Source organism: Cheilinus undulatus, linkage group 6 (genome assembly GCF_018320785.1).
Source record: "Cheilinus undulatus linkage group 6, ASM1832078v1, whole genome shotgun sequence".
Lineage (NCBI taxonomy): Eukaryota > Metazoa > Chordata > Actinopteri > Labriformes > Labridae > Cheilinus > Cheilinus undulatus.
The window spans coordinates 21,190,736-21,215,861 of record NC_054870.1 but is presented as its reverse complement, the minus strand read 5'-3'; the positions used below and the strand labels follow the sequence as shown (position 1 = coordinate 21,215,861).

At 37.5% G+C, this 25,126-nt stretch overlaps 1 protein-coding gene across 4 annotated transcripts in view; it reads left to right on the top strand.

Annotated features, from left to right (window-relative positions):
• The window catches only part of nckap1 (NCK-associated protein 1), a 49,429-nt gene extending 24,720 nt beyond the window's left edge, over positions 1 to 24,709 (top strand). Inside the window, exons 3-31 of one of the 4 annotated variants that reach the window (XM_041789099.1) lie at positions 611 to 697; positions 786 to 842; positions 968 to 1,110; positions 1,737 to 1,827; positions 2,299 to 2,436; positions 2,654 to 2,702; positions 2,816 to 2,972; positions 4,205 to 4,261; positions 4,720 to 4,816; positions 7,926 to 8,032; positions 8,148 to 8,280; positions 8,579 to 8,660; positions 10,959 to 11,017; positions 11,147 to 11,292; positions 11,438 to 11,570; positions 11,696 to 11,815; positions 12,201 to 12,340; positions 12,910 to 13,041; positions 13,307 to 13,525; positions 13,625 to 13,755; positions 13,895 to 13,992; positions 14,904 to 14,997; positions 15,158 to 15,240; positions 15,728 to 15,808; positions 15,895 to 15,988; positions 16,725 to 16,841; positions 18,671 to 18,780; positions 19,245 to 19,334; positions 21,005 to 24,709. In XM_041789099.1, the coding sequence (XP_041645033.1) occupies positions 611 to 697; positions 786 to 842; positions 968 to 1,110; positions 1,737 to 1,827; positions 2,299 to 2,436; positions 2,654 to 2,702; positions 2,816 to 2,972; positions 4,205 to 4,261; positions 4,720 to 4,816; positions 7,926 to 8,032; positions 8,148 to 8,280; positions 8,579 to 8,660; positions 10,959 to 11,017; positions 11,147 to 11,292; positions 11,438 to 11,570; positions 11,696 to 11,815; positions 12,201 to 12,340; positions 12,910 to 13,041; positions 13,307 to 13,525; positions 13,625 to 13,755; positions 13,895 to 13,992; positions 14,904 to 14,997; positions 15,158 to 15,240; positions 15,728 to 15,808; positions 15,895 to 15,988; positions 16,725 to 16,841; positions 18,671 to 18,780; positions 19,245 to 19,334; positions 21,005 to 21,121 (3,162 nt within the window). In that variant the 3' untranslated portion in view covers positions 21,122 to 24,709. Of the gene's footprint in view, positions 1 to 604; positions 698 to 785; positions 843 to 967; positions 1,111 to 1,736; positions 1,828 to 2,298; positions 2,437 to 2,653; positions 2,703 to 2,815; positions 2,973 to 4,204; positions 4,262 to 4,719; positions 4,817 to 7,925; positions 8,033 to 8,147; positions 8,281 to 8,578; positions 8,661 to 10,958; positions 11,018 to 11,146; positions 11,293 to 11,437; positions 11,595 to 11,695; positions 11,816 to 12,200; positions 12,341 to 12,909; positions 13,042 to 13,306; positions 13,526 to 13,624; positions 13,756 to 13,894; positions 13,993 to 14,903; positions 14,998 to 15,157; positions 15,241 to 15,727; positions 15,809 to 15,894; positions 15,989 to 16,724; positions 16,842 to 18,670; positions 18,781 to 19,244; positions 19,335 to 21,004 lie in introns of all 4 variants that reach the window. The other 3 variants (XM_041789097.1, XM_041789098.1, XM_041789096.1) reach the window with 3 other exon arrangements.
• The last annotated feature ends 417 nt before the right edge of the window (positions 24,710 to 25,126 follow it).

Genomic DNA, 25,126 nt, shown 5'->3' with positions numbered 1-25,126 from the left:
AGTTTGTCAAGGAAATGTGGTGCCAAAGTAAAACTGCATTTTCATACTGCAATTTGATATAATCTTGCTCTTAATCATCTTTTTATCTGGGTTTCTCTGTGACTGAAGAATGAAAATCTTTGCTTGCTCCAGTTTTACTAATTAATACAGCATCTCATTTATACTGTTGTAAAGGTTAGTCAGGATAAAGACATCCTTTTATACTCTACACAGTAAGATGTCTTGAGACCAAGGTAATTTTTTAAAAAGTGGACAGAAGCTATGTAGATTTTATATCAACACATGTTCATGTGTTTGTTTATGAAGTCTTTAAAGTCAAAATTCTAGTCTTTTCTTCAGTCAGATAGCTTTGGTCAGGTAAATTTGATATACAATCATACACAGTGTATTTCTGATAACATCTGAAAATGGATGCAGGGCAGTCTGTGTATGATAAAGCTGTGGAGCTCATACATATGGAGCTTCTGTATTGCTAAAGTGATAGCCACAGCCTTAGAAGATATTTTTCATGCAAGGTCAGTCTAAACTTAAAAGAAGTATAGATAATACTGATTGATTTTACCATAGCTGCTTATGAACTGTATGCACTCTGCCATGTTTGCAGCAACAGCTGGCTCAGCTGCAGAAAGAAAAGTCAGAAATCCTGAAGAACCTGGCCCTGTACTACTTCACCTTTGTGGATGTCATGGAATTCAAGGTGGAAAAACACACATACATATAAACAACAATCCTGTATACTATGTGGGTGATTCTAATAAAGGTACTGATATTGAAACGATCTACAGGATCATGTGTGTGAACTGCTGAACACCATTGACGCCTGCCAGGTCTTCTTTGACATTGTAAGTAAAATACATGAATAACACTATTAATGCTTATATAAATGTTGCTGTAGTTTGTAAAAATGTAATTTAGTTAAACATTATTTTGGCCCTCAAAAAAATGCCTCTCTATCTTTATCCATTAGACGGTGAACTTTGATCTGACCAAGAACTACCTGGACCTGGTGGTGACTTACACTACTCTGATGACGATACTGTCTCGCATAGAAGAGAGGAAGGCCATCATCGGACTGTACAACTATGCCCACGAGATGACACATGGAGCCAGGTGACTGAAACATACAAGCCAGTTTTCCTCTGTATAGGTTGTCATCCAGTCATGATCTAGAATGTCTGTTGGGGGTCAGGGAGTTGGGAAACAGCCATAAGGAATAAATAGGAATGGAGGAAAGCGCTAACCACTGTGCTAACCACGGCGCATGGTGGCACAGTGGTTAGCGCTGTTGCCTGACAGCAAGAAGGTTGCTGGTTAGCTTCCTGAACAGGGCCTTTCTGTGCGGAGTTTGCATGTTCTCCCCGTGCACACGTGGGTTCTCTCTGGGTACTCCGGCTTCCTCCTACTACCAAAAACATGCTCATTGGCTGTAGGTGTGAATGTGAGTGTGCCTGGTTGTCTGTCTCTGTGTGTTGTCTGTCTCTATATGTCAGCCCTGCGAATGGCTGGCGACCAGTCCAGGGTGTACCCCACCTCTCACCCAGTGACAGCTGGGATAGGCTCCATAGGGAGCGCTGCGGAACTGTGATGTCCCCAGCAGGGCTCTAAAGCTTCACCTGTCGGAAATCCTTCTTGGGATACAAACATACAGACCTCCCTCAATAAAGTATTTTGTTAAACTTAAAATGATCGACCAACAACCCTTGTTGCTATAGTAACTGTTTCATTGTGTGTCACAGCGACCGGGAGTACCCCAGGCTGGGCCAGATGATCGTGGACTATGAAAACCCACTAAAGAAGATGATGGAGGAGTTTGTTCCTCATGGAAAGGTACGTAGCTGTATTCATTTTCCACTTTTTGTCTTTGTTCCCTCATAATTTGTTTTCATCTCTTCTCTTAAAGTGAACTTTAAGGCTTTACAGCATGATTCAAAGATTGCGATGGATCTGATGTGGCACTGTTGCCATAGCATCCCTGGTGCCACTTTTAGATCAGTCAATCAAAGCGAAACAATGTTCTGATCTTTAACACAGAGCTGAAATAATAACTAATCAAAGAGAAAATGAAGCAATAATGTGAAATTTTACATTTGCCCTAAAATCTACTCATTCCAGTTTTTAATGTACACCATACACTGAAAGTTACATTAAGGTATACATTCCTGTGTATCTGCAAGACTAATAAAAATGAAATTTATGCTGTTCTTCCTCCTCTGTACTCCTTTCTTTTCCTCTCTCCCTCATGTTTCACTCTTTCATGCCGCCTTTTTCATTCCCCTCTCCCTCTTTTCTGTCCTCCAGTCCCTGTCAGATGCTTTGATCAGCCTTCAGATGGTTTATCCCAGGAGGAATCTGTCTGCTGACCAGTGGAGGAACGCCCAGCTGCTCTCTCTCATCTCTGCTCCCTCCACCATGCTCAACCCTGCCCAGTCAGACACTGTTAGTATGAAGATAACGGCACTGAAATATATATAATCAAAGAGCCTGAACTTAGGAGCTTATTTATAATGAAACTATTAATCAGTCAGTATAAGATTTTAACAAATTATAAATTGTAAATAAAGATTGAACATTTGGTTATGTATAATGGCTGAATAATTTGACAAATCTGCAAAATGGAACGTCCTGATCACTCTTTTCCTGTCCCTGTCTTTAGATGCCATGTGAATACCTTTCACTGGACACAATGGAGAAGTGGATTGTTTGTAAGTATTCTAAAAATGTGTCCAAACTTTCCATGCATTTATTGATGACCTAATTAATTAATTTAGCTTCTGGTTGCACATTGTCTTATACTCCTCTCTGGCCTTCTGTCCAGTTGGTTTCATCCTATGTCACGCCGTGCTGAACAGCGATGCAGCTGCGTTGTCTCTGTGGAAATTGGCTCTGCAGAGCTCCACCTGCCTCTGCCTGTTCAGGGACGAAGTTTTTCACATCCACAAGGCTGCAGAGGATCTTTTTGTGAACATCAGAGGGTAAGAGTGACTGTGGTAAACATGATAAACATAGGAAGATGAAATAGTTTCTAATTCCAATTACTTTCCCTACATTTTGTTTTCATTCACATCCACTTTTAAAACATAATCATAAAATAAACACAAACTGCCAATTCAACCTTGCTTTTTTTTTTAACCAAAAAAATTGGCTGGAATAAACTGTAAAAATAGTAACCCTAAACCATATCAAATGATGAAATAAAACAAAACAGGATATATTTATGTGCATTTTACACAAACAATCTTTAGCCTTGAAATCACAGAGCAGTAACAATAGTGTACATCAAAATATAAAATCACACAAAATATCCATTTGCTCTGTCTTGGAATTATACAGTTTAATTGCATTAGCATTTTCATATGAAAAAAAAAAAATCCACATTTCACTTAGCAGTGTTTGCCATCAACTACCAAGACCATGTCACTCCACCACAATCTAATTTCTAAAGCTCTGCATTGTGACTGAGCTTCAGACACTCAAGCTACAGGAGACAAAGCCTTGAGACGTTTCTGGTGAAACATTTGATCGTCCTCACCTTATATCCATGTTGGATCTGCATATCCGTATGGATTCACCCGCTCCTGCCATGTGTCTCGCATGTACGGGCTCTAGTAATGTTGACAAAACCTCACTGTGCGAGCATGTGATTGAGAAGACAGCTTCAACCAGATGTCTCACTTTACAGGAAATAACTGTATATAATTGGAGCAGTTTGTCAATGCTTTTCCAAAGTCCCACCTGTTACAATGTCTAATGGGCTGTTTCTTATACATACATACATACACTAAAATCAGCTGATGATATGTGATTGATCAATGAGACTTGGATTAAGATCATACCATAACAGAAACCAGAATCCTTTCCATGCTGAATATTTGGACCTCTATGTATATTTTCCATAATTCTATGTCAAATTTGATAGAGACTGAGCAACAGCTTCTTGAATATGAAATTTTTGATGATTTTTCCATATCTTTCTTTAATTAAATGTATTTTGCTTTTTGTGTCTTTGTTTGAACAAAACAAAGAACTCTGAACTCTTGAGGCTTGCTGTGGAAAATTGTCCATAATGCTTCCTTTGTTAAATATTTACAGTTTCAGTGAACATTACATTAAACTGTGCTCTTAGATGTAAGAAAATCAAAAACAGAATGGCTTAGCATGTTTAAGTCTCTTTTTGACACATCCTTTTTCCTCGTGTTATTTCCAGGTACAACAAACGAGTCAATGACATCAGAGAGTGCAAAGAACAGGCCCTGTCTCATGCGTATGTATATAATCTTGATGCTAATCCTGTCATCAGAACCGAGCTTGAATCTTGATCCCATCTTTCCTTTTTGTTCATAACACACACACCCAAAAAAGTATTTTTCTGATTTCTTTCTCTGCCCTCATTTTGGGTTTTATTCATTTATATTCCCGCTCACAGACTTTAGTCTTTCCCTCGGGGAGTCTCACACAGAATCATCACCTTCTTCCCTTTATCCCTCATTCAGTTTTTCCCTGTTATATCCTCCCCCTCTGTCTCATCTCAGCTCTTATCCTCTTACTGATTCTGTCTTCCCCTTTCATCTCCACTCTCATTCTTCTGCCATCACTGCCATCTACTTACTTTTGTGCTTCTGCAGGATTGTCCTCAAAGTGTCAAAATAGCATTTAACCATGGTGCCTGTGTGTCTTGGTGCTCTACACTGACTTCCTCTGTCTGCCTTCCTCTCTCTGCAGAGGCTCCATGCACAGAGAGAGACGCAAGTTTCTCAGATCAGCTCTGAAGGAGTTGGCTACTGTTTTAGCTGATCAGCCTGGACTACTGGGCCCTAAGGTAATACAGAATACCACCTCGAACAGTTTGACAATGCCTTAATCCTGAATTTGGATTCAGAGGAGTTGAAATAGCACTTGAAAATGACAAACCATACCCATGGTAGTCTTAGCTTTTAATAGACATGAAAAAAACATTAGATAGCTTTAGTGTTTTACCATAATTACATATTCAATATATCTACAATTTACATGCTCAAATAAAAAAGTCACAAGTCCCCCAGGTCTGTTCTGAAGGCACCTTGTTGTTGCTGGCATGTTTCATTAGAAAACTGCCTTTAGAAGTGCAAGTAGTGGAAAGGATACAAACAGGCAGCCAGGGTTTGAGCCTGACCTGTGGCTCCTTTCCCATGTCATTCCCCACTCTCTTTTCTTCTTGCTCTCTCTGCTGGCAAATCCTCTCCAAATAAAAGTGAGAGGCCAAAACTAAGAAGAAAAGTCTTTTAAGTATTAGTTATTGAGTCTACAGATGAAATTTGCTTAATGTTGTTTTTTTTTCTTGAAATACTTTCCAGCATAGCCCTAGAATCAACCTTAAGCTAAAGGTATTTAAATTGGAACATAGAATTCATGATGTCACAAACTGTGCTATTAATATGACATTTTACTAGGGGTGTGATGAGATCAAAACAAACTCAGTCTGAGTTTCACAGAGTCCACTGTTAGCTCCAAAAACTGAAGTTCTAGCCCCAGTTGCCAGTTGTCAAAGCTCATATGAGAAAAAATAGACCACAAAACGATAAAATAATCTATTCCTCTAAATTACAGCAAACGGGTTTTTGAAAGAAATATTTCTTTAGAGTGTTTAAAATATGAATGTCCTTAAAGAGGATGAGAAATAATTACATTTGACTGATTTTACTGCAGCTCTTTATTTTTCAATATGTTGTAAATAGTTTTTAAATTACTTTCAAAATAATCTAAATGATTTTTGTATTATGATTTTAACTATAGCAATGAGTGTAAAGTGGAGTAAAATAAAGATGTGGTAGACTATTAAAATGAAAGGTCTAATTTGAAGAGCGTTAAAATGTACAGTTTTACTCAGATTCAGACAAGATAAACTGTGTAAGCATTGATAGCCTATTCAGTACAAGAGGAGCTAGTTTAAACATTTCTGAATAGACCTGAATGCTTTACAGTTAAGACTTTCAGCCATATAAAGGACATATTATCCACCCATGAATTTTTTTCAAAAATTAAAAAAAGTGTAAAATCTCGTCTTGTCTTGTGAGATAAGTCTCGTCACACCACTACATTTTACCAAAAAAAGGAATAACAAATTTGTAAGTTATTTCCTCAAATGTAGAACATTTTTATTATTTTTGCTCATTGCTGTCTTAAAATGTGTCACTGCTTAATTTTGTACATCTTAAAGGCTAAGCAATATTAATAAACTATTCTCTAGCCTGTATAGCATTTAATGTAGATTTACTCCTCAACTGCCAGTTCAGAGCACCAGGAGTGTGTCCATCACTTAAGTTTATCAACTAAAGGAAAACTCCTGAGGAGAAAAATAAGTCATTGATTTGAGCTCAGGAAAGAATGAGCTTTTTGCTACAGTGTCTCCATGATAGATTAATTTAAACAGGATTATGAAAACAACAATGTCTCATCTACATCCCCAGAGATCTATTTCCAAGAGTTTAACCCTTTACCTACTGAGTCTAAAAATGGCAATTTGGACATATTTTGTTATTATGGCTGTAAAATAGTCAGGAAAGGCCCTAAGTCTTAGAGCTTTGGTTCCTTTTCCCAGGAGTACTTGAACTTGACTTTTCATCATCTGGTTAATGATTATTGCACATTATATGGAATTGTCAGCAGTTTAAAAGAAGAAAAACACAAAAATGGATTTGTTTTTCATAGCTTTTATGAGAAGAAATTTTGTTATTGCTCATGAAGTTTTGATTTGACATTTGCAATGTGAACCTATACATGTTTAGAACTATCACCAGTCATTTTTTGAGTCTAGGACTCTGGGTGTGCAAAACACAGTGCAAAAGATAACTATATACATAGGCGAAAATTGGTGCAAATAAAGGTGAAAAAATGCATCCTCAACATTCTCAAGTAACTTTGTTATTGCACATGACAGACACGCACAAATGCCACTATCTAATGCTATTTTTTGAAAACAAAACACCATTCTCGCTCACTCTCCTTTTACTCTCTTCCTTCACTCTCCTTTTCTCACTCGTCTCCTGCCAAAGCTGCTGTTTTCAACGGTGCTGTTCGACACTACCGTAATATATATATATACCACACATCATATATTGCCGGAAAACACAGATTCTCGGCTCTCTGTCAGCATTGGAATTTTTTAGATTGAGCAAACTTTCGAGGAGTTACAGTGTTAAGAGTCCGTGTAGTCTTGCGATACTTCTGTTGTTTTGCTATGGTGTTTTGCTATGAATGCCCACGTCATATGGTTGTGAGTACCATAAGGGACCATATATGTGCGCATGCTCACAATTCTCAGCTTTCAAACACCGTTGGAATTTTTCTGATCGGACAAACTTTGACAGAGTTACAGTAATAATACTCCGGACATATAAAACACAGCACTCAGTAGGTAAAGGGTTAAACACTACAAGTTCTACCCTCTGTTTTGTGCAGATTCTAACACCACTGTCAAATATCATGTGAAACAATGTGAAAAGATACTACATTAGTTTAGAACCTTTTTAGAATAGACACATTTATTTTTATTTATTTATCTAACTTTTATTTAACCAGATAAAACCCATTGAGATCGAGATCTCTTTTACAAGTGTGACCTGGCCAAGAGGTCAGCAGCACACGTCCTAATAAATAATACAGTTCAGAGACAGAATTTGACCACCTTTGAACACCTTTTATGTCTTTGTTGTAAGGAAGCCCTTGTGAATGTGTTTATTAATTTATTTGCTAAGCCCAAATGATTTTGTATACAGTGGTGGTTCTGAGAATGTGAGAATGAAACCAGCACTTCCCTTTATCATTTGTGAAAGTACTATAGTCTAAGGGTTTTGGAAATTTGGCGTTTCTTGTTTTTATATGTTTCTCTGTGTTTGTGCCCCCTTCCATATGTTAATTCTTTCTTTTACTGCCTCGTCTCATTACCCTAGGCATTATTTGTGTTCATGGCATTGTCCTTTGCCCGTGATGAGATCATCTGGCTACTTCGACATGCAGACAACATCCAGAAGAAAAGCACAGACGACTTCATAGACAAGTAAGGCAAACACATGCATCTATATGAACATACAGACACATGAGGAGACATTCAAACAGATGCATATTCTATGGTTAAAAAAATAATAATAATATGTTTTGTGTGTGCCTTACAGACACATAGCAGAGTTGATCTTCTACATGGAAGAGCTCAGAGCTCATGTCAGGAAGTACGGTCCTGTGATGCAGAGATACTATGTCCAGTACCTGTCTGGGTTTGATGCTGTGGTGCTGAATGAGCTGGTGCAGGTATGAACACATGAACCTTTTCTATAGACATGCAGAGATTAAAAGTCTGTGTTTTTTATAGCTCATAATCGCATACATATAATGTTCACACAGAACAGTGGCAGGGTCTCTGACATGAAACTCATGAAATTCTGTGCCTAAGAAAAGCTGTTTTGAACAGATTTAGTTATTGTTCACACACAGAACCTATTTTTGTACAGTATCCCTCTATTTAACAGGTATGTTGGATCATTTGAGAAGATAAGCTTCCTCACAATGCATTTTTCTAACCTTTTGTCTTTTACGTTTTGTTTGACAGAACCTGTCAGTGTGTCCAGAAGATGAGTCAATCATCATGTCTTCATTCGTCAACACGATGACCTCTCTCAGTGTCAAACAAGGTAAACCTTTACTTGTTGCTTTATGGAACCTTAAAGAAGTGATAGGAGCAGCAGTTTTTTTCTGGTAATGCATGGGTGCTGTTACAGGGTTTTTATTTATGCTAGTTAGAGTAGTGCTTGTGTTACCATTAGATTTACTTACAGTAAAATCCAGTGTATCAGGCACATTTTTTCAATGCATTTTTTTCTTCTACAAGTTTGGTGGGACCAGTATACTGCCACCAGTATTAAATTCTGACACCCAAACCATCATTTCTGTTAGTGCAGATGCCAGTGTCACCCACTGCACGCACCTTACAGTCTTGAAATTTCATCCCCATTTTTCATATTTTTTGCCACAATAGGTCATAATCATGCATATAAAGAAGATGTGGTATACCTTTAAGTAGAGAAATCCCGTGAAGTACTGGTGTAATTGAAAATACTTCTCAACAAAAGATGACTAGTGACCTACAAGGGTGGACAGAGTGATGGAGAAAATTGGTTGCTGGCTGTTGCTCTTTACTTCTCAACCATCAGTGTGACGCCAGACTGAGAGATCAACTACTGCACTGGTAGCTAACAGGTTCATGAACTCCACATAGAGGGAATAGACATTATGTAAGGAATTGCATGGCTTCTGGTAACACAGGAGTGCTGGTTAAGCAATGTTTTTTCTTTGAGAGACCCCCAAAACAGACTGCACTGAATACCTTTGAAAAGTATTCACTCCATTGGATGTTTTACCCTGTTATTAATTTCATAAATCAATCATGGTCAATATAATTTGGCATTTTTGAGAAAAAAAGTTACAAAAAAACTCTTTAATGTCAAAGTGAAACAGATTTCTACAAAGAAATTAGATAGGAATATGTTCTGTAGAATAAATGACTGCATAAATAGCATATATATATATATATATATATATATATATATATACACACACACACACACACACACACACACACATATTTTTTTATATTATATTTACTCCGTTCATGTCAGTATTTAGTAGATGCACCTTTGGCTGTAATCCTAGCACTGAGTCTGTGTGGATAGGTCTCAATCAGGCTGCCACATCAGGACACTGAAATTTTACTCCATTCTTCTTTGCAAAACTGCTCAAGCTCCGTGGATTGAGGTCTGGGTTTTGACTCTGCTAGTTAGTAACATTCACCTTGTTGTCTTTAAACCGCTTCTGTTAAGCTTTCGCTGTATGCTTCAGGTCATTGTCTTGCTGGTGAAGTAAATCTTCTCCCAAGCCGTTGTTCTATTGCAGACTGAATAAGATTGTCCTCCAGGATGTCCCACTACCTTTGCAACATTCATTTTACCCTCTACCTTTGCAAGCCTTCCAGAGCCGGTTGCTGAGAACCATCCCCACAGCATGATGCTGCCACCACTGTGCTTCACAGTTGGGATGGTGTGTTTGTGGTGATGTGCAGTGTTTGGTGTCCACACAAGAAAGCTTCCTGTCTGATGGCCTAAAAGCACCATTTTGGTTTTGTCATACCAAAGAACTTTCTTCTACTTGACTATGGAGTCTCCCACATGCCTTCTGGTGAACTCAAAAGGGGTTTTCTCTTTGCTACTCTCCCCTAAGCTTTGACTGGTGAAGAACCCAGGCAGCAGTTGTTGGCGGAGTCTCCCCCATCCCAGCTGGAAAAGCTTGTTACTCCTTCAGATTAGTCATAGGTGTCTTGATGGCCTTTTTCACTAGTCTCCTTCTTGCACAGTCAATCAGTTTGGGACAGCCTAATCTAGGTGGATTTACATATGTACCATATTCCTTCCATTTCTTGATGATTTAACTGAACTCTGGGGGATGCTCAGTGTTCAATCCCCTGACTTAAACTTTTCAGTGCCGTTTTGTCTGAGTTGCTTGGAGTGTTATTTTGCCTTCATAGTGTAGTGGTAGCCAGGAATACTGATTGACCAGAGACCGGAGATTTCAGACATAGGTTTCTTTACACTACAGTAACTTGAGACACATTAGGTCAGTCACTTTAAAGGACATAAATACTTTTGCTGTTACTTATTTTAGATTTCAAATTTCTGTTTAACTGACATTACTTTTTAGAAATCTTTTTTTTACTTTGATATTAAAGATTTTTTTTTGTACATTTAATGTAAAAAAAGCCAAAATATATTAACCATTATTAACTTTAAAAATCAATGAAAGGGTGAAACATCCAAGGGGGTGAATACTTTTTTATAGGCACTGTATCTTGGTTAACAGAGATGTTTGTGTTCTTCAGTCAGGATGTTTTAGCGATAGTGTGACTAATTTTGATTTTATGTTTTGATTTTGTTTTACAGTGGAGGATGGAGAGGTGTTTGACTTCAGAGGCATGAGATTGGACTGGTTCAGACTCCAGGTGTGCACAAAAATATAATTTTTTTTATATCTCAAACAGCCCATGTTTCATAAAAAATATAACTATTGTGAATTTGCAAAAAATAGTGTAAAAAGAAGGATCTTTTCATTCTCTTTTTTTCTTCTGTAGGCTTACACTAGTGTTTCCAAAGCCAGTCTTGGTATAGCTGATCATAAGGAGCTTGGTAAAATGATGAACACCATCATCTTCCACACAAAGATGGTAGACTCTCTGGTGGAGATGTTAGTGGAGACATCAGATCTCTCCATATTCTGGTAAGATAGACTTTTGCTTGTAAATATAATAAAATGATGCTTATACCTAGGGGATAGTAAAAATTGCACTGGTTTATTAATTTATTTGTATTGTTATAACTAAAGTATGTGTACATCTAATATCTTGTGTTTCTTGCTTGTATAGCTTCTACAGCCGTGCGTTTGAAAAAATGTTCCAGCAGTGTTTGGAGCTCCCCTCTCAGAGCCGTCACTCCATCTGTTTCCCTCTGCTCTGTACACACTTCATGTCCTGCACACATGAGCTCTGTCCTGAGGAGGTAAACACACACATCTATACAAAAGTACGCCTGATTTGCTCATGAAAATGCCAGTTTATATTTCTATTTTGTCAATAATGAGAGCAACTTTTTAAGTATGGGACCTGTTCATCCCCCCTTCACAGCGTCACCACATAGGGGATCGGAGCCTATCTCTGTGTAACATGTTTCTGGATGAGATGGCCAAACAGGCCAGAAATCTGATCACTGACATCTGCACTGAACAATGTACTCTCAGTGACCAGGTAGGAACCTACCGACTATCATAAACACGCTAAAGAAAAATCAGATTTAAAAAGTGATGTCATGTTAACAATAAGTCACAATCAGTGTGTGAAAAAAAATCAAATCCACCAAACAGAAAAAAAATCTTTTGGGAGAAATCACATTGTTGTTTATATCAGTAATAAAGCACTGCAAGATGTCACATTTATACTGTTAGTCCTTTTCTAATCATGTCATTAAAGGAGTCTTACATTAATCTTCTGCTGGTTTTTCTTTTACTTTCCCAAGACCTTCAGCCAGGCCATGAATAATCAAGTGATTTCTCTGTTTGTCCCTTTCTTCTGTGCCTTATTTCTCTTTCTCTCCCTGCCATCTGCCTCTTCCTATCGTTTTTTTTCTCTGTAGTTGCTTCCTAAGCACTGTGCGAAAACCATTAGCCAGGCTGTGAATAAGAAGAGCAAGAAGGCAACAGGAAAGAAGGGAGAGCCAGAGAGAGAGAAGCCTGGAGTGGAGAGTATGAGGAAGAACCGACTATTGGTCACCAAGTGAGTCAGAGCGAATCTCCCTTTATTACTTTTAACTCCATGTGCTTCTGTTGATGCATCATTACTGTCTACCTTGTTCTAATTATGAATTATAGATAATCATAGACCTCAGTTGTATTAATGCATGGACTGGATACCCATGCAAAGCATTAAACATCTTCCTTTTTAAGAATCAGTCATGATAACCGTTTCATTTAGCTCTTCATTTTCAAATCAACTTGTTAGGTTTTGGTTGTAAACATTTTTACATAGTGATTATTTGACCAATGAGTGTGAAGAGTGATTCAGTGTTTTCCATCGGTCTAAGATCAATCAATAGATGAGCTTTTTTTAATCTAAAACTGGTAACATGTGGACACAAGGAGGTAGTGGTGTTATGTAAGAACTCAAGGATTTCATCCTATCACCTACACATTTCTATAACTATTTTTGATAGTGTCATATTCTGCCTTTGTTCTTTGATTTTACCTGCTGAATTTGCTGCTGCGAACACTTGTTTTCAACATTAAAAGATTCTGTCAGCTCTTATTGAGTCCAGTCTGACCTGTTTCTTCTTGTCTCCTCCTCAGTCTGGATAAACTCCACACAGCATTATCTGAACTCTGCTTCTCCATCAACTATGTTCCCAATCTGGTTGTGTGGGAGCATACATTTACACCAAGAGAGTACCTCACCTCGCACCTGGAGATTCGATTCACCAAGTAAACAAACACACAAAGCCAACACAAACAGACTCCAGCTTATTTCTGACTAAGTAAGACAAAAACAGAGAAAATAAGGACTGATAGATCCTGTTTATCATCTTCAGTCCTCTTTTTATAAATCAAATCCTCTCTTTTCCAGTAGCAAATAGCACAACATAAATGCTTATATACAGACATAGAATAGGAAGTTTATTGTAAAAATCCAGAGATATCTGACACTTGTGTTGTTTAATTCCTCTGACTGTCCCGGCCTTGCCTGTAGGTCTATAGTGGGGATGACCATGTACAACCAGGCTACTCAGGAGATAGCCAAGCCCAGCGAGCTGCTGACCAGCGTCCGGGCCTACATGACGGTGCTTCAGTCTATAGAGAACTACGTCACCATTGACATCACCCGTGTCTTTAACAACGTCCTCCTGCAGCAGACGCAGCACCTGGACAGCCATGGAGAGCCCACCATCACCAGCCTGTACACTAACTGGTATGATTGAATGAGTCCAGTTTAAGGGTGTCCAAAATAATATAGCTGTTCCTCTAAAATGTAGTTATGAGTGCTTTTCTAAATGACGGACCATTTTAGGTACCTAGAAACACTGCTCCGTCAGGTCAGCAACGGACACATTGCCTATTTTCCTGCCATGAAGGCCTTCGTCAACCTGCCAACAGAGAATGAACTGACTTTTAACGCTGAAGAGTACTCTGACATCTCTGGTATGAATATAGAATCCGTCTTAAGCTCATATTTATTTATTTTTGATACTGCAGGACAGTCTCTTTTTTGGCTGCTATTTTTGTTGGCTCATTTACTCCATCAAAGTGTGTAACTTTTTTGTCGTTTGTGTTTCTGCAGAGATGCGTTCACTGTCTGAGCTCTTGGGTCCATACGGTATGAAGTTCCTCAGCGAGAGTCTGATGTGGCACATTTCATCGCAGGTCGCTGAGCTAAAGGTATGTTTGCAAATCAGATAGATACTTTATTAATGCCTAGAGAAATTTAAGCATCCGGTTGACACTTTTCAAGACATATGACATAAAACATCTTTTAGTATAGACCCCCCCCCATGTTAAGCATGCAAAATTACAAAAGAAGCCCTTGCAAAATAAACAAACAAACAAAAAAAAAACTCTTAAGTCATAAGAGTTAGAGTTAAATAGAACAAAATAAAAAGTACAAAAAAAGATAAAATTTAGAACTTTTCAGTAATAAATATAAAGTTTAGGCACTATTTAAATTACAAAAATAGCATCTCAAATTACACTTGTACAAAAAAATGTAAGGGATTAGAATGACACCTGTACAGAAAGTAAAACTATTTTTTATGGAGGTAGTGCAAGTTTGAATTGATACTGTAACATTTTAAGGTGCCAGTGTGTAAATAAATGGCCATTTAGAAATTAAGGTGTCCATAAAAACAAGACAAAGAGCTGTCTCCTAGAACAGCTGTGCAATTTTGCAGTTAAAACCTTTCACTGTGTTCAGCTGATACCCTATCCTCACAGAGAGGTGTTGAACAGTCGTATGGCCAGGGAGAAAGAAGGGGCAACAAAAGACTTTCTGAATCAGTGGCATATAGCAAAAATTTCAGGATTAAAAAATAAACTTTTTTTTGTTTTGGTTGAGAAATTTTTCAGTTGGAATGAAAGTGTCTTTACCAAACTGTAAAGATATGTCTATAAATAAATATACCCATTTATGTCAGTAATAAGCTGCTTGAAAATTCAATTCCATAGCATGATAATCAACAATTTTATCACAAATGCCTTGTAAAATCTATTGGAAAAAAAGAAGAAAGCCACTTTGTTTGTGTAACACTGAAATTAAATCATACTTTGTGCTTAACATTTGTGTCTCCATTTAGAAACTTGTGGTAGAAAACATGGAGGTGCTGACCCAGATGAGGACGAGCTTCGACAAACCAGACCACATGGCCGCCCTCTTCAAGAAACTCACATGTAATTTAACACACATTTCCTTTATTATCCATCCTCAAGGACAAAACTGTCTAGCTTGCTCAGCTGTTGAATTGATATTGATAAGTGTGATATCTGCTGCTGTTCACTGATTTTACAACCAAATTCAGCTTAACTGACTTGTTTTTGGTTGTTTTTGTAGCTGTGGACAGTGTGTTGAAGAGAATGACCATCATTGGAGTTATCTTGTCCTTCCGCTCCCTGGCTCAGGAGGCTCTGAGAGATGTAAGAAAAACACAATTTAAAAGAAATTGTGATACACATTTTAAGTATTTTTTGTTTCATGTTGACCTGATTTTGTGATGTGACTATAAAACTAGTTGAATATAAAGGGTTCTGTTCAGAAATGTTTCTTTGGGACCCCAGAATCACAGCACTTGTGGGAACAAACTTAATGAGATTATAATATGCACAGAAAAGGATGCAATTTGATGGATTGTAGTCACATTATTTAAATAAACATGTATTCTGCACACATAAACCCATTATAAAAGCAAATGCCACAAATTTCTTTATGTAGATACGCCATTCAGATAACGCTAAATTTTTATAATTGTTTGCATCCGTTGTATTTTTGCCACACCAAACAAGGCTAATTTAATCTGACAACACAAACTGTATCAAACTGTATTTTCTCTTATTTTGTAGTCTTTTTATTGCATAGATGCTTCATTACTTTCACACCAGACTGTCTCCATCTGCCTCTTTCCAGGTGTTATCCTGTCACATTCCTTTCCTGGTCAGCTCAGTGGAGGACTTCAAAGACCACATTCCCAGAGAGACAGACATGAAGGTAAAACACAGTTAAATAAGAAGGAAATAACCTGTCAACCTGATGTCAATGCTTCCCCCCTAATGTTTATATCTGAACCTTTTCAGGTGGCCATGAACGTCTACGAGCTGTCATCAGCAGCAGGTTTACCCTGCGAGATCGACCCGGCTCTGGTGGTGGCTCTGTCCTCTCAGAAAAGTGGTGAGAGACACAAACACAAATGAAAGTTCATTCCTGCAGTCACGCATCTTAGTTCTAAAAACCTTCTGTCCAAGTAGCAGCCAGGTCACTTTCACAGCTTTATTTGACCTTTTATTTTCATATCCTGCTGGTGTCCCAGTCACTATTTCAGTAAAATGTAAGAGAGTAAAAGTGAAAAACATTCTGATGGTCTAGCCCACTGTAAATAAAAACATCAGATGCCCTGGTTCATACTGTATAATATGGATGAGCTCTTGTGTTTTCGTATTGATTGTATGACTTTTTGGGAGTACACTTTCTAATAACTAAAGATATCTGTTTATCTGTTATTCTATCATTATGTAAGAGTTTGGTTGTGTCAGATTCAACAACAATCAAATCAAGTATAGAACAGTATTCCACACCAGGTAGCAGTTCTGCAATCCTAGTCTTAGGGATTCATACACATTCATATGCCACTAATGCAGTGATGTATTTAGATACAGTTTCCCCTAAAGGATATTAGCATCATGTAAACACATGACACAGACACTGGCTTGATACTCCAGTCCATTTTTGGTTGCTGTAATTTTTGGTAATGCATAGGACAGGAATAATGTAAATAATTTAATAGTTTTGGACTGAGACCGAAATTGTTGACATTGGCGACAGGATGACAAAATACCATGATCCAAAGAAAATGGTGAACCAGTAGTGTTGCATGCTCCTTTTCTAATGAGAGCTTGTGACTGTGCAGAGAACATCAGCCCAGAGGAGGAGTATAAGATCGCCTGTCTGCTGATGGTGTTTGTGGCCGTTTCCCTGCCAACACTAGCAAGCAATGTGATGTCACAGTACAGCCCGGCCATCGAAGGTAAGAGAGCATGCTGATGTGCCATTTTTCAAAATCTGGGACACTTTTGATTTTGATCAATATCTCTGAAAAAATCTAGTGTGTTTTCTAAGAACAAGCACAAAGTTCTATGAAAGACTGGGAAAAAAATTCCAAGAAATATTTAACTACACACATTTCTGATACAAATTATTTAATCTAGTCTTTTATTAATCTGGGTGTCTGCAGTATCTTAAAAAGTATAGAAGTTGATAAATCAGTGTATCAGAAAGGAAGACGTTAAAATTTATTCAAAAGTTGTTAACGCAAGACTATAAAGTCTTTCATTTTGCAAAATTTCATAAAGGTCTATAAGGCTGGACAGTTAATGAAAATTTAGATTAAATTGCAATATGTCCTACAGCAATTTTCAAATTTCAGATGCTGCAAAAATGTTTAACCTGAAATGTGTTTGAAATTACCAGTCTAATACAATTGTTTTTCAGCAGAGATGTTATGCTCTACAATTAGATTATTTTCTCAAATTGTTCAGCCCTAATTGTCAAGAGGTTGTAGGCTAATTTTTCTGTTTTAGTTTTAAACACAGGCGAGATTCTGACAGAACTCTACAAGATCTGACTTAAGTCACACTTGTTTATGTTCTGGCCTGTTGAGCTAACAGTGCATCCTTAAAGCTCTGCTTTGCCCCTATATAGCAGGTTAACTACATTACTGAGTGGTGTGTGCATGTAAATGAGAGGCAAATGTTAGTTTTCTGAGAAGTGTTCTGAGGTGAATGTGTTGGAGCTGAGGCTTGGACACTGCATAGCTGCTCTTTATTTTTCAAATAAAGAGCAGCTTTGCAGTGAAGCATTTGCTTGGTGTAAAACTAGCCCAGTGGTTGTTGATTTTAAATTTTATCACTGATAGTATCTCAAAGAAAGCATTATATGCATATTACAATAACAGATAGTATCTGTTTAATTTTGTCATCAATGTTACTGGCTAGAAATTAAAGAAGCAATGAAGTCTTAAATTATATTGAGAGCATTCTGACAAGGTCTTAAAAAGTATTGAATTTCCTGTATATACCCTGATGAATAACCTTATCACTTAAATTCTCCATTGTTGCTTGTATGTTTTGGCAATGAACCAGTTCAAAGCCTGGGAGCAGTGTTGGAGAAAATACTACACAATAGAAAAACAAATGTGCTGCATTATTGGCAATAGAGATCTCTGCATGCAAATGAGATTGACCCTCTGCCCTTTGAGAGATTAATCTGTGTGCACAGATGAGTCATATCATCCTCTCTATTACATATACATTGTTTTTCCCCAACTGTCACCTGTTTTACCCAAATTGTTACCTTGTTTTTAAGATTAATTTAGTATAAAATAAGCCTGATATTTATTGCAATTAAGAAAGGTTTGTTGTAGAATAAGGTTTTTGATAAGGTATCAAAGATTTGTCACACAGAGAATGCATTATAAAGACATCGCCTTCTAACAACCTTGAAATGAAAGGCGCCATTGTTAATAAGGGACATTTGAAAAGGATAATGAGCTGTAATGGGCCCCACCATTGTTAGTATGCAGACCACATAATGGTGAGCAATTGGCTTTCCGACAGCACATCTTAACACATGGCGCCAGTGCATCCACACTGACTATTGTTAACTTCCAATTACACGCACATTTTATATTCACACACTTCTTATGCGTCTCACATTCTCACTTAATGGCAGCATAAAATACCAAGAAATGTAATCTACAAAAACAGCCACAAAAGTCTGAAATTGAACCAGACATGCCTAATTTTTCAAATACAGGTTTCATTTTGTTCTTTTATTGACTGTGTGTGCCCCCTACAGGCCACTGCAACAACATCCACTGCCTGGCCAAAGCCATCAACCAGATCGCTGCTGCTCTCTTTACCATCCACAAGGGGAGCATAGAGGATCGCCTCAAAGAGTTCCTGGCTGTAAGATAAAAACAAGATTTCAGATTTATGCATTCCACTCTTCCCCTACCTCTGCAGCTCCCATTTTACCCTCTTCTTTTTCATCACGTCACATAAAAGTGTTGTACAGTGGCCGAGTTGAGCTTAGACCCCAAATTCTGTGTCATATCAACCATCAGCCTCTGTGTTACAGCAACTGGAGACAAAATTAGCACAGGGTGAACACTGATTAGTTAAGACAAGGCCAAACATTAAAGACAAAAACAACTTTTTTATGCTGCAGTAAAATGCCATATATCCATTAATTTGGTACTATTTTCTGCTATAATACTTTTTGAACATGAAAGTTGGTTAAAAAAAATAGTGATTCACTTAGTTTTTAATGACTTAATGAAATGCAAAGCTTATGTGGAAAATGTAAGCATAGGCAAAGCATAACCCTCTGTATAAAGAACATGTCTAAAATTTCTTTTCTGTGTGTGCAGCTTGCCTCATCCAGCCTGCTGAAGATCGGCCAGGAGACAGACAAGATGACGACACGCAACAGAGAATCTGTTTACCTGCTGCTGGACATGGTGAGAGACACGAATAAAGATTTATTTCAACCCTTTAGTTCAGCTTACATGGTCTGGATCAGGGGAGTTGCTAACACAGAAGGCCTTGTAGTAGAGCAATGTAGTACAGCAATGAGCCTCGGTATTATACCAAATTAGCCTTCTTACAGCGAACCATGGCATCATAACCCTAAAGTTTTTAAATGAAAAGGCCAAGGTCCAGGTCCAGGCACTCAAGATGGTTTGAAATGTAAAAGACCTTAAATTCAGAATTTCCTTTCATAAGCACAGGGGTTTGTGAGACACGAGAAGCGCTTTTGTTGTCTCTCTTTCACAAAGTGTCGGCCATGTTACGTTTGTATCATAAAATAATCTGCTGCAGACAACACATTGTGACTTGAGATTTGTGTGACTTACTGCCTATTGTTTCATTTGGGATATTTCAACAGTTACCAGCAGCTGTAAAATATATATCAATGTAAACTGGAGAGTTTATTTCCTTCAGATTATCTTCTTATTTTGCTACTTAAATTTTTCTCCTACCTACCTATTTCAAGGGGGTAATGCACAGTATAGTATGACTCTTTCAACATAAAATTCCCTACATGAACCAAAGCACTAAAAAGACAAAAAATAGATGTAATGTTATTGCTGAGCATGTGTGCTAGAGGGCAACATAGGAGTAGTTTTTATTTTACCTCATCCCCTCCAACAAAAATAAACCCAGTCCAGGTAGAAAGACTCATCTAATCCCACTCTATATTTTTCCTTCATTTTTCACCCTTTTTTCTTTTTCTTTTTTCATTTGACCAGTGTGTTGCCAGTACTGCTAACAGTTTACCTGTGGTAATATGTCACAAGGATCCATTGCCTTTGTCCAAAAATCAAAAACGCTTTCACTGAAGGGAACAAAAATGCACAGAAGGATAAAATACATTTAATTATTTTCAGCTGAAGTCCTTTTGTGAAAAAAAAATCTTTTTTTGTTTATTTGTATGCTTACAAATTGCCATAGCAAGCAAAAAATCAGGGTGGGAAATTGCCATCGACCACTAGCCAAATGAAGGTATTTTTCAGTATTGTCAGGTGAATTTGCTCAAACCACCAGCCCAGACCAGGTAAATACAAGTGATGGAAAAGAAGGATTTTGTGACAGTAACAGCATTAAACTGAATCCTGGCTTTCTGTTTATTACCATTGACTTTATGCGCAGAGCAAAGCACACCTACACCTTCAGTGACCAAAGAGCCCTAGCTTTAGTTAGCATTAATGCAAGAAATTTCTAGTTAGCTTTAATTTTGGTGAGCATTGTAAAGAAAATGGTACATCATTTCTTTTGCTGATCTTGTCCTGTACATGCCTGAGGAGTTCTAAAAATAGCCTGCTATCTTTCACCACAAGTGGAAATAACAGTATTGAATATGACCAATAATAACAGCAATACTTTCCAGCAAAACCTTTATGTTGGTGATAACTCACCCAATGTTAGAAACTTTTTTATATACCACTTGTAAAAACATGGGTTTACAAAGTGCTTTGATATATGCAGAAGCAAACAGAAGATCCTTTAAGCCTACAACATCAATTTGTTATTTTGCCTCCCAGATGATGTTTAGTTGCAGTTAAATCTGTATTTGAGGACCTGACTGCAGTTAGTTGTGTAATTGTGTGCCATTTTGTTTGTATTTCAGATTGTGCAGGAGTCTCCCTTCTTGACTATGGATCTGCTGGAGTCCTGTTTCCCCTACGTCCTGCTGCGAAACGCCTACCACGCCGTCTATAAACAGAGCATCAGTGCTAGTGCATAGATGCACACTACACTAAGCAAAGGTCCACTATACTGTTCACCATCAGAGCGCAAAGACGCATACACTGCAACAAAAACACACTAGCAACATGTACTGACTACAAACTTAACACACTAATCTATGCCTACAATGCCTCAACGTACCATTCTGACAAAAACAGTGTGCAACATGCATAAAAATGTTAAGACACTAAATTTCTGGTGTTAAAATGAGTCTCCAACAAATCCACTGAACGAGCATACAGACGACACAAACACAAAAAAAAAACCAGCCGTAAACACTAGCTGGATGAAGTTGGGGGATCAGTGTCTTTATTTTAATCATTGTAATTTTTCATGATGTTGCAAGGGACCATTACCATAGCAACACATAATAAACCATATGTTTGGTTCGTATTAAAGAACAAAAATATAAATATATAGTATATATATAGTTGACACTAAAATATTTTCTTTTTTGTCCTTTTTTCTGATAAAGATTTGAGATTTTTAGTGGCCAGCTGACTACTTTTATGTGGTGATGGATTTGGATGCTTACTTTGGGAATGCAAATGATGTGACGTGGGTTTCTTTTCCTTTAATCAAGGAGGGTGGGTGAGGATTCCTGGTGTTGATAATGAAAGACATGTTGCTTGTTAATCTAAGTTTACACTTAAAACAAACACTGACAGACTTCCTGAGCAGATATAAAACGACATTTACACACTAATCTTTCAGGATTTCATCACAAACACATGCATTTGTATAACATGGTGATATTTTCTTTCTTTTTTCAAGCTAGTCGTAACATGAGATTTTTGTGGGTAAAGATATAATATCTGTATTCTACTTTGATGTGAATTGAACTCGTCTGTTTTTAATGTTTATGTTTTGTTATTTTTATGATGACAATGATGATGACAATTTGCCAAATGTGTTGACACTAAAAAAATGTGTATCAGGGCTTGGAAGTGGTGGAGTGTTTGGGTATTAATGGGTGAAATGCCATTTTAAGTTGAGTTTTAACAATGGACGTTCCAGAAACCATCTGCCTGACTGTGCAGCAGCTTGGTTAAACACAAGGGGTCACACACAAACCTTTACAACAGGAACTAACTTTAAAAATTCTCCCTGCGAGTATTCCTCACAGCTTGTTTTAATTTAACTCTTCCCTAAATTTTAAGGTGCTGTAAGTGCTGTTTTTTCTTAAATGATTAAACAAAATACAAATAAACTAGCCTGTGCAAAGTATAGCCTGCAAAAACTCAAATCTCATCAAGTGTATTTGTCTAATTCCTTGTTGAAATTATCTCATTACACTGCAGATAAGTCACGGTCCCCTGAGCTGTACAAATAAACATCTTATTTCAAGATATTTCAAGCAAAAAATTTAGAGGGCTGTCAGTGCAGCAAGCAAAACAAACAAAATAACAGAAGGATCTCATTCAAAAGCATGCATATATCTTGCTTGTTACATTAGCAACTACCTTTACGTATTGCAAGCAATTCAAGCCTTAATTTTTGGTTGTTATATTTTGAAATAAGATTCTTACAAACTAGTCAGTAAATGTGACTAATATGTATGAAGAGTAGAGATGGATTGACTGTGAAAATATGGGCCAAAACCCATAGAAATGTTTTAAATAAATGATTTGATTCTGATGTTATTTCTAGGTATGCACAAATACACCAGAATTAGCCAATACTGGCTGTTTACAAACATCGACCACTGGCCAAATTATGTGGCATGAACAGATATCCGTTACCAGTGTTCATCTGTTGTGTCCAGTCAATTTTATGCTGGCATCTGGTATACTTAGCTGCTGAAGCAGATCAGGGATTATTTTACAGGATTGAAAAGGTGATCTGCTGACAATTTCTGAAGTGATTACATGTTCAAATGTGAGAGAAAATGTTTGCATACAAGAAGTGTTGAATCAGAAGAATTAATCAGTACGTAGGTTTCCGCATCGGCTAAATTCTTGGTATTAGCCCTAATTTTCACAACCGGTCCATCTCCAGTTTTTTCATTGCATCTTCCACAATTCCAGCATTTTCTCTCATGTTTGACCATGAAAAAGATAAGTTTGTCCTTTAGCTCGATGGTTTTCAGCCTGGGGTCAGAACCCCCTTGGGGGTAGCGAGACACTGAGAGGGTTGTCAAATGCCTTCCTAAAAACAAATAATGTTTTTAAATGATTTCAAATTGATTATTTTACTCGTTTATATAAGGATCTATGCATAAAATTAGTTAAATGGTCATCTGGTGTGATTTATGCAGAATTAAATGTAATGTTTAAAAAAATCCTTTAAATGTCAGTCTGCATCTGACTATTCTTGAATGTATACAGCTGTATTTGACTATACTTCAACCACCTGGAGGTACTATGGGGGCCCCTGGTCTCTGGCACCTTTTTCGTGGGGGGTTGTGGGCTAAAAAGTTTGAAAACCCCTGCTTTAGGTCAACTCCTCTGACCACACAGAACTTCTCAGAATCAACTCTCAGATATACTGTATGTCAGCATTTATTTAATATGATAAAACAGATAAACCTCTGCCACTGACATCAGTTAATGCCTCATTTGCCAATGGGTCAATGTCTGCCAAGAGGCTGGAGTCTGCTGATTCCCACAATGCATCGCTACATCCTTAGTTCTGAGATATCTTGACTAGAAATTACACGTATACACCTGTCAAGTTTTGAATCTTTGCAGCTTACTTGATGTGATCATTTGCAAATGAGCTTTTGCAGCTTCTTGATTCTGAAAAGAGGATGAGACTTTTCCTTTTCTGTGACTAACTTTACAGCTTTTTAGTTTTAAACTACCAGCAGGCCATACTGAAGCAGCTGAGGGGATAGCGCTTTCCTCAAAGGCACATTTGAGTGCAGCCATAAAGGCTCCAACATCCACATACTGTGGTTAGATAAAAAACAAACACACTAAATCTTCTACAGAGAAACTTTTGAATCCTAATTGATTTCAGACCTATGAACAAAAACATGAAGCTGCAATAAGACAAAAATAAATGTATATATGCATAAAGACTCTGGATGATGTTTTCACTACAGTTAAAAACTTTCATCAACAAAATATTCTCCAGTGATGTTTCAAGTAGAGAGGTTATAAAATTGTTTTTTAGACCACATGGATGATAAATGACTTTTCCAAAGTGCAGTTGGATTTTTTTCGCTCTCTCTCTCGCTCTCTCTCTCTTCATGACGGCATGGCAAAGGGCTACATACTGAGACACAAACCCTGCTCCCTTTATGCCAGCCCTCTGCTGATGTATGACCAACACCAGGGATCTGTCTAAATGCTCATATTGCATACGGTTGCCATTTTTAACTCCAGAAAGAGATGCTGCCATTGCAAAGAGAAGTTAATGAAGAGTATGTAGCAGTAAAAGACTAAATTTTAGACTTGTCTGCACCATATAGTATATGTTTACTAGTGTGCATTATGATCTAGTAAGGACAGATCCATGGACTCATTCTGCCATTTGATGTGGAATGGTTGCTGTTTTCTTTCTAACTTTTTTTTGTCTCTGATTCCACCGTGTATCTTAAATGACATGAATAAAATAAACATTAGGGCTGTGTCAGACGTGAGCTATGAATGTGTGACGCTGCTTTGTGCACATGTCTGAGGTGAGGTGAAGTGAAAACAAGGTAAGTGAAAATGTTTCAATTATTAACGCCAGGACACGACTGCTTGTCTTACCCTGACTGAACCGATGATGATGCAAAAACTTTGTCAGCGGGACGCTTTGAAGTGTCATGTTTTGCCACTTTGAAGTCAACTGAACAGTAGAAAGCAAATATCAAAAGGAAATAATAAACTTCAAATAATATGTAATTTGTCAGAAATTATTCCACCAACACTCAGTTTGTTAAAGGAAATCATACCTCAATCAATAATGCAATGCCTGATGAAACCTGTGACTTCTTTCTTGTGAGGAACAATAAAGTCTCAGAACTTTTCGATTGAATCTTAATTTGAAAAGTATGCAGAAAAAGATTAATTTA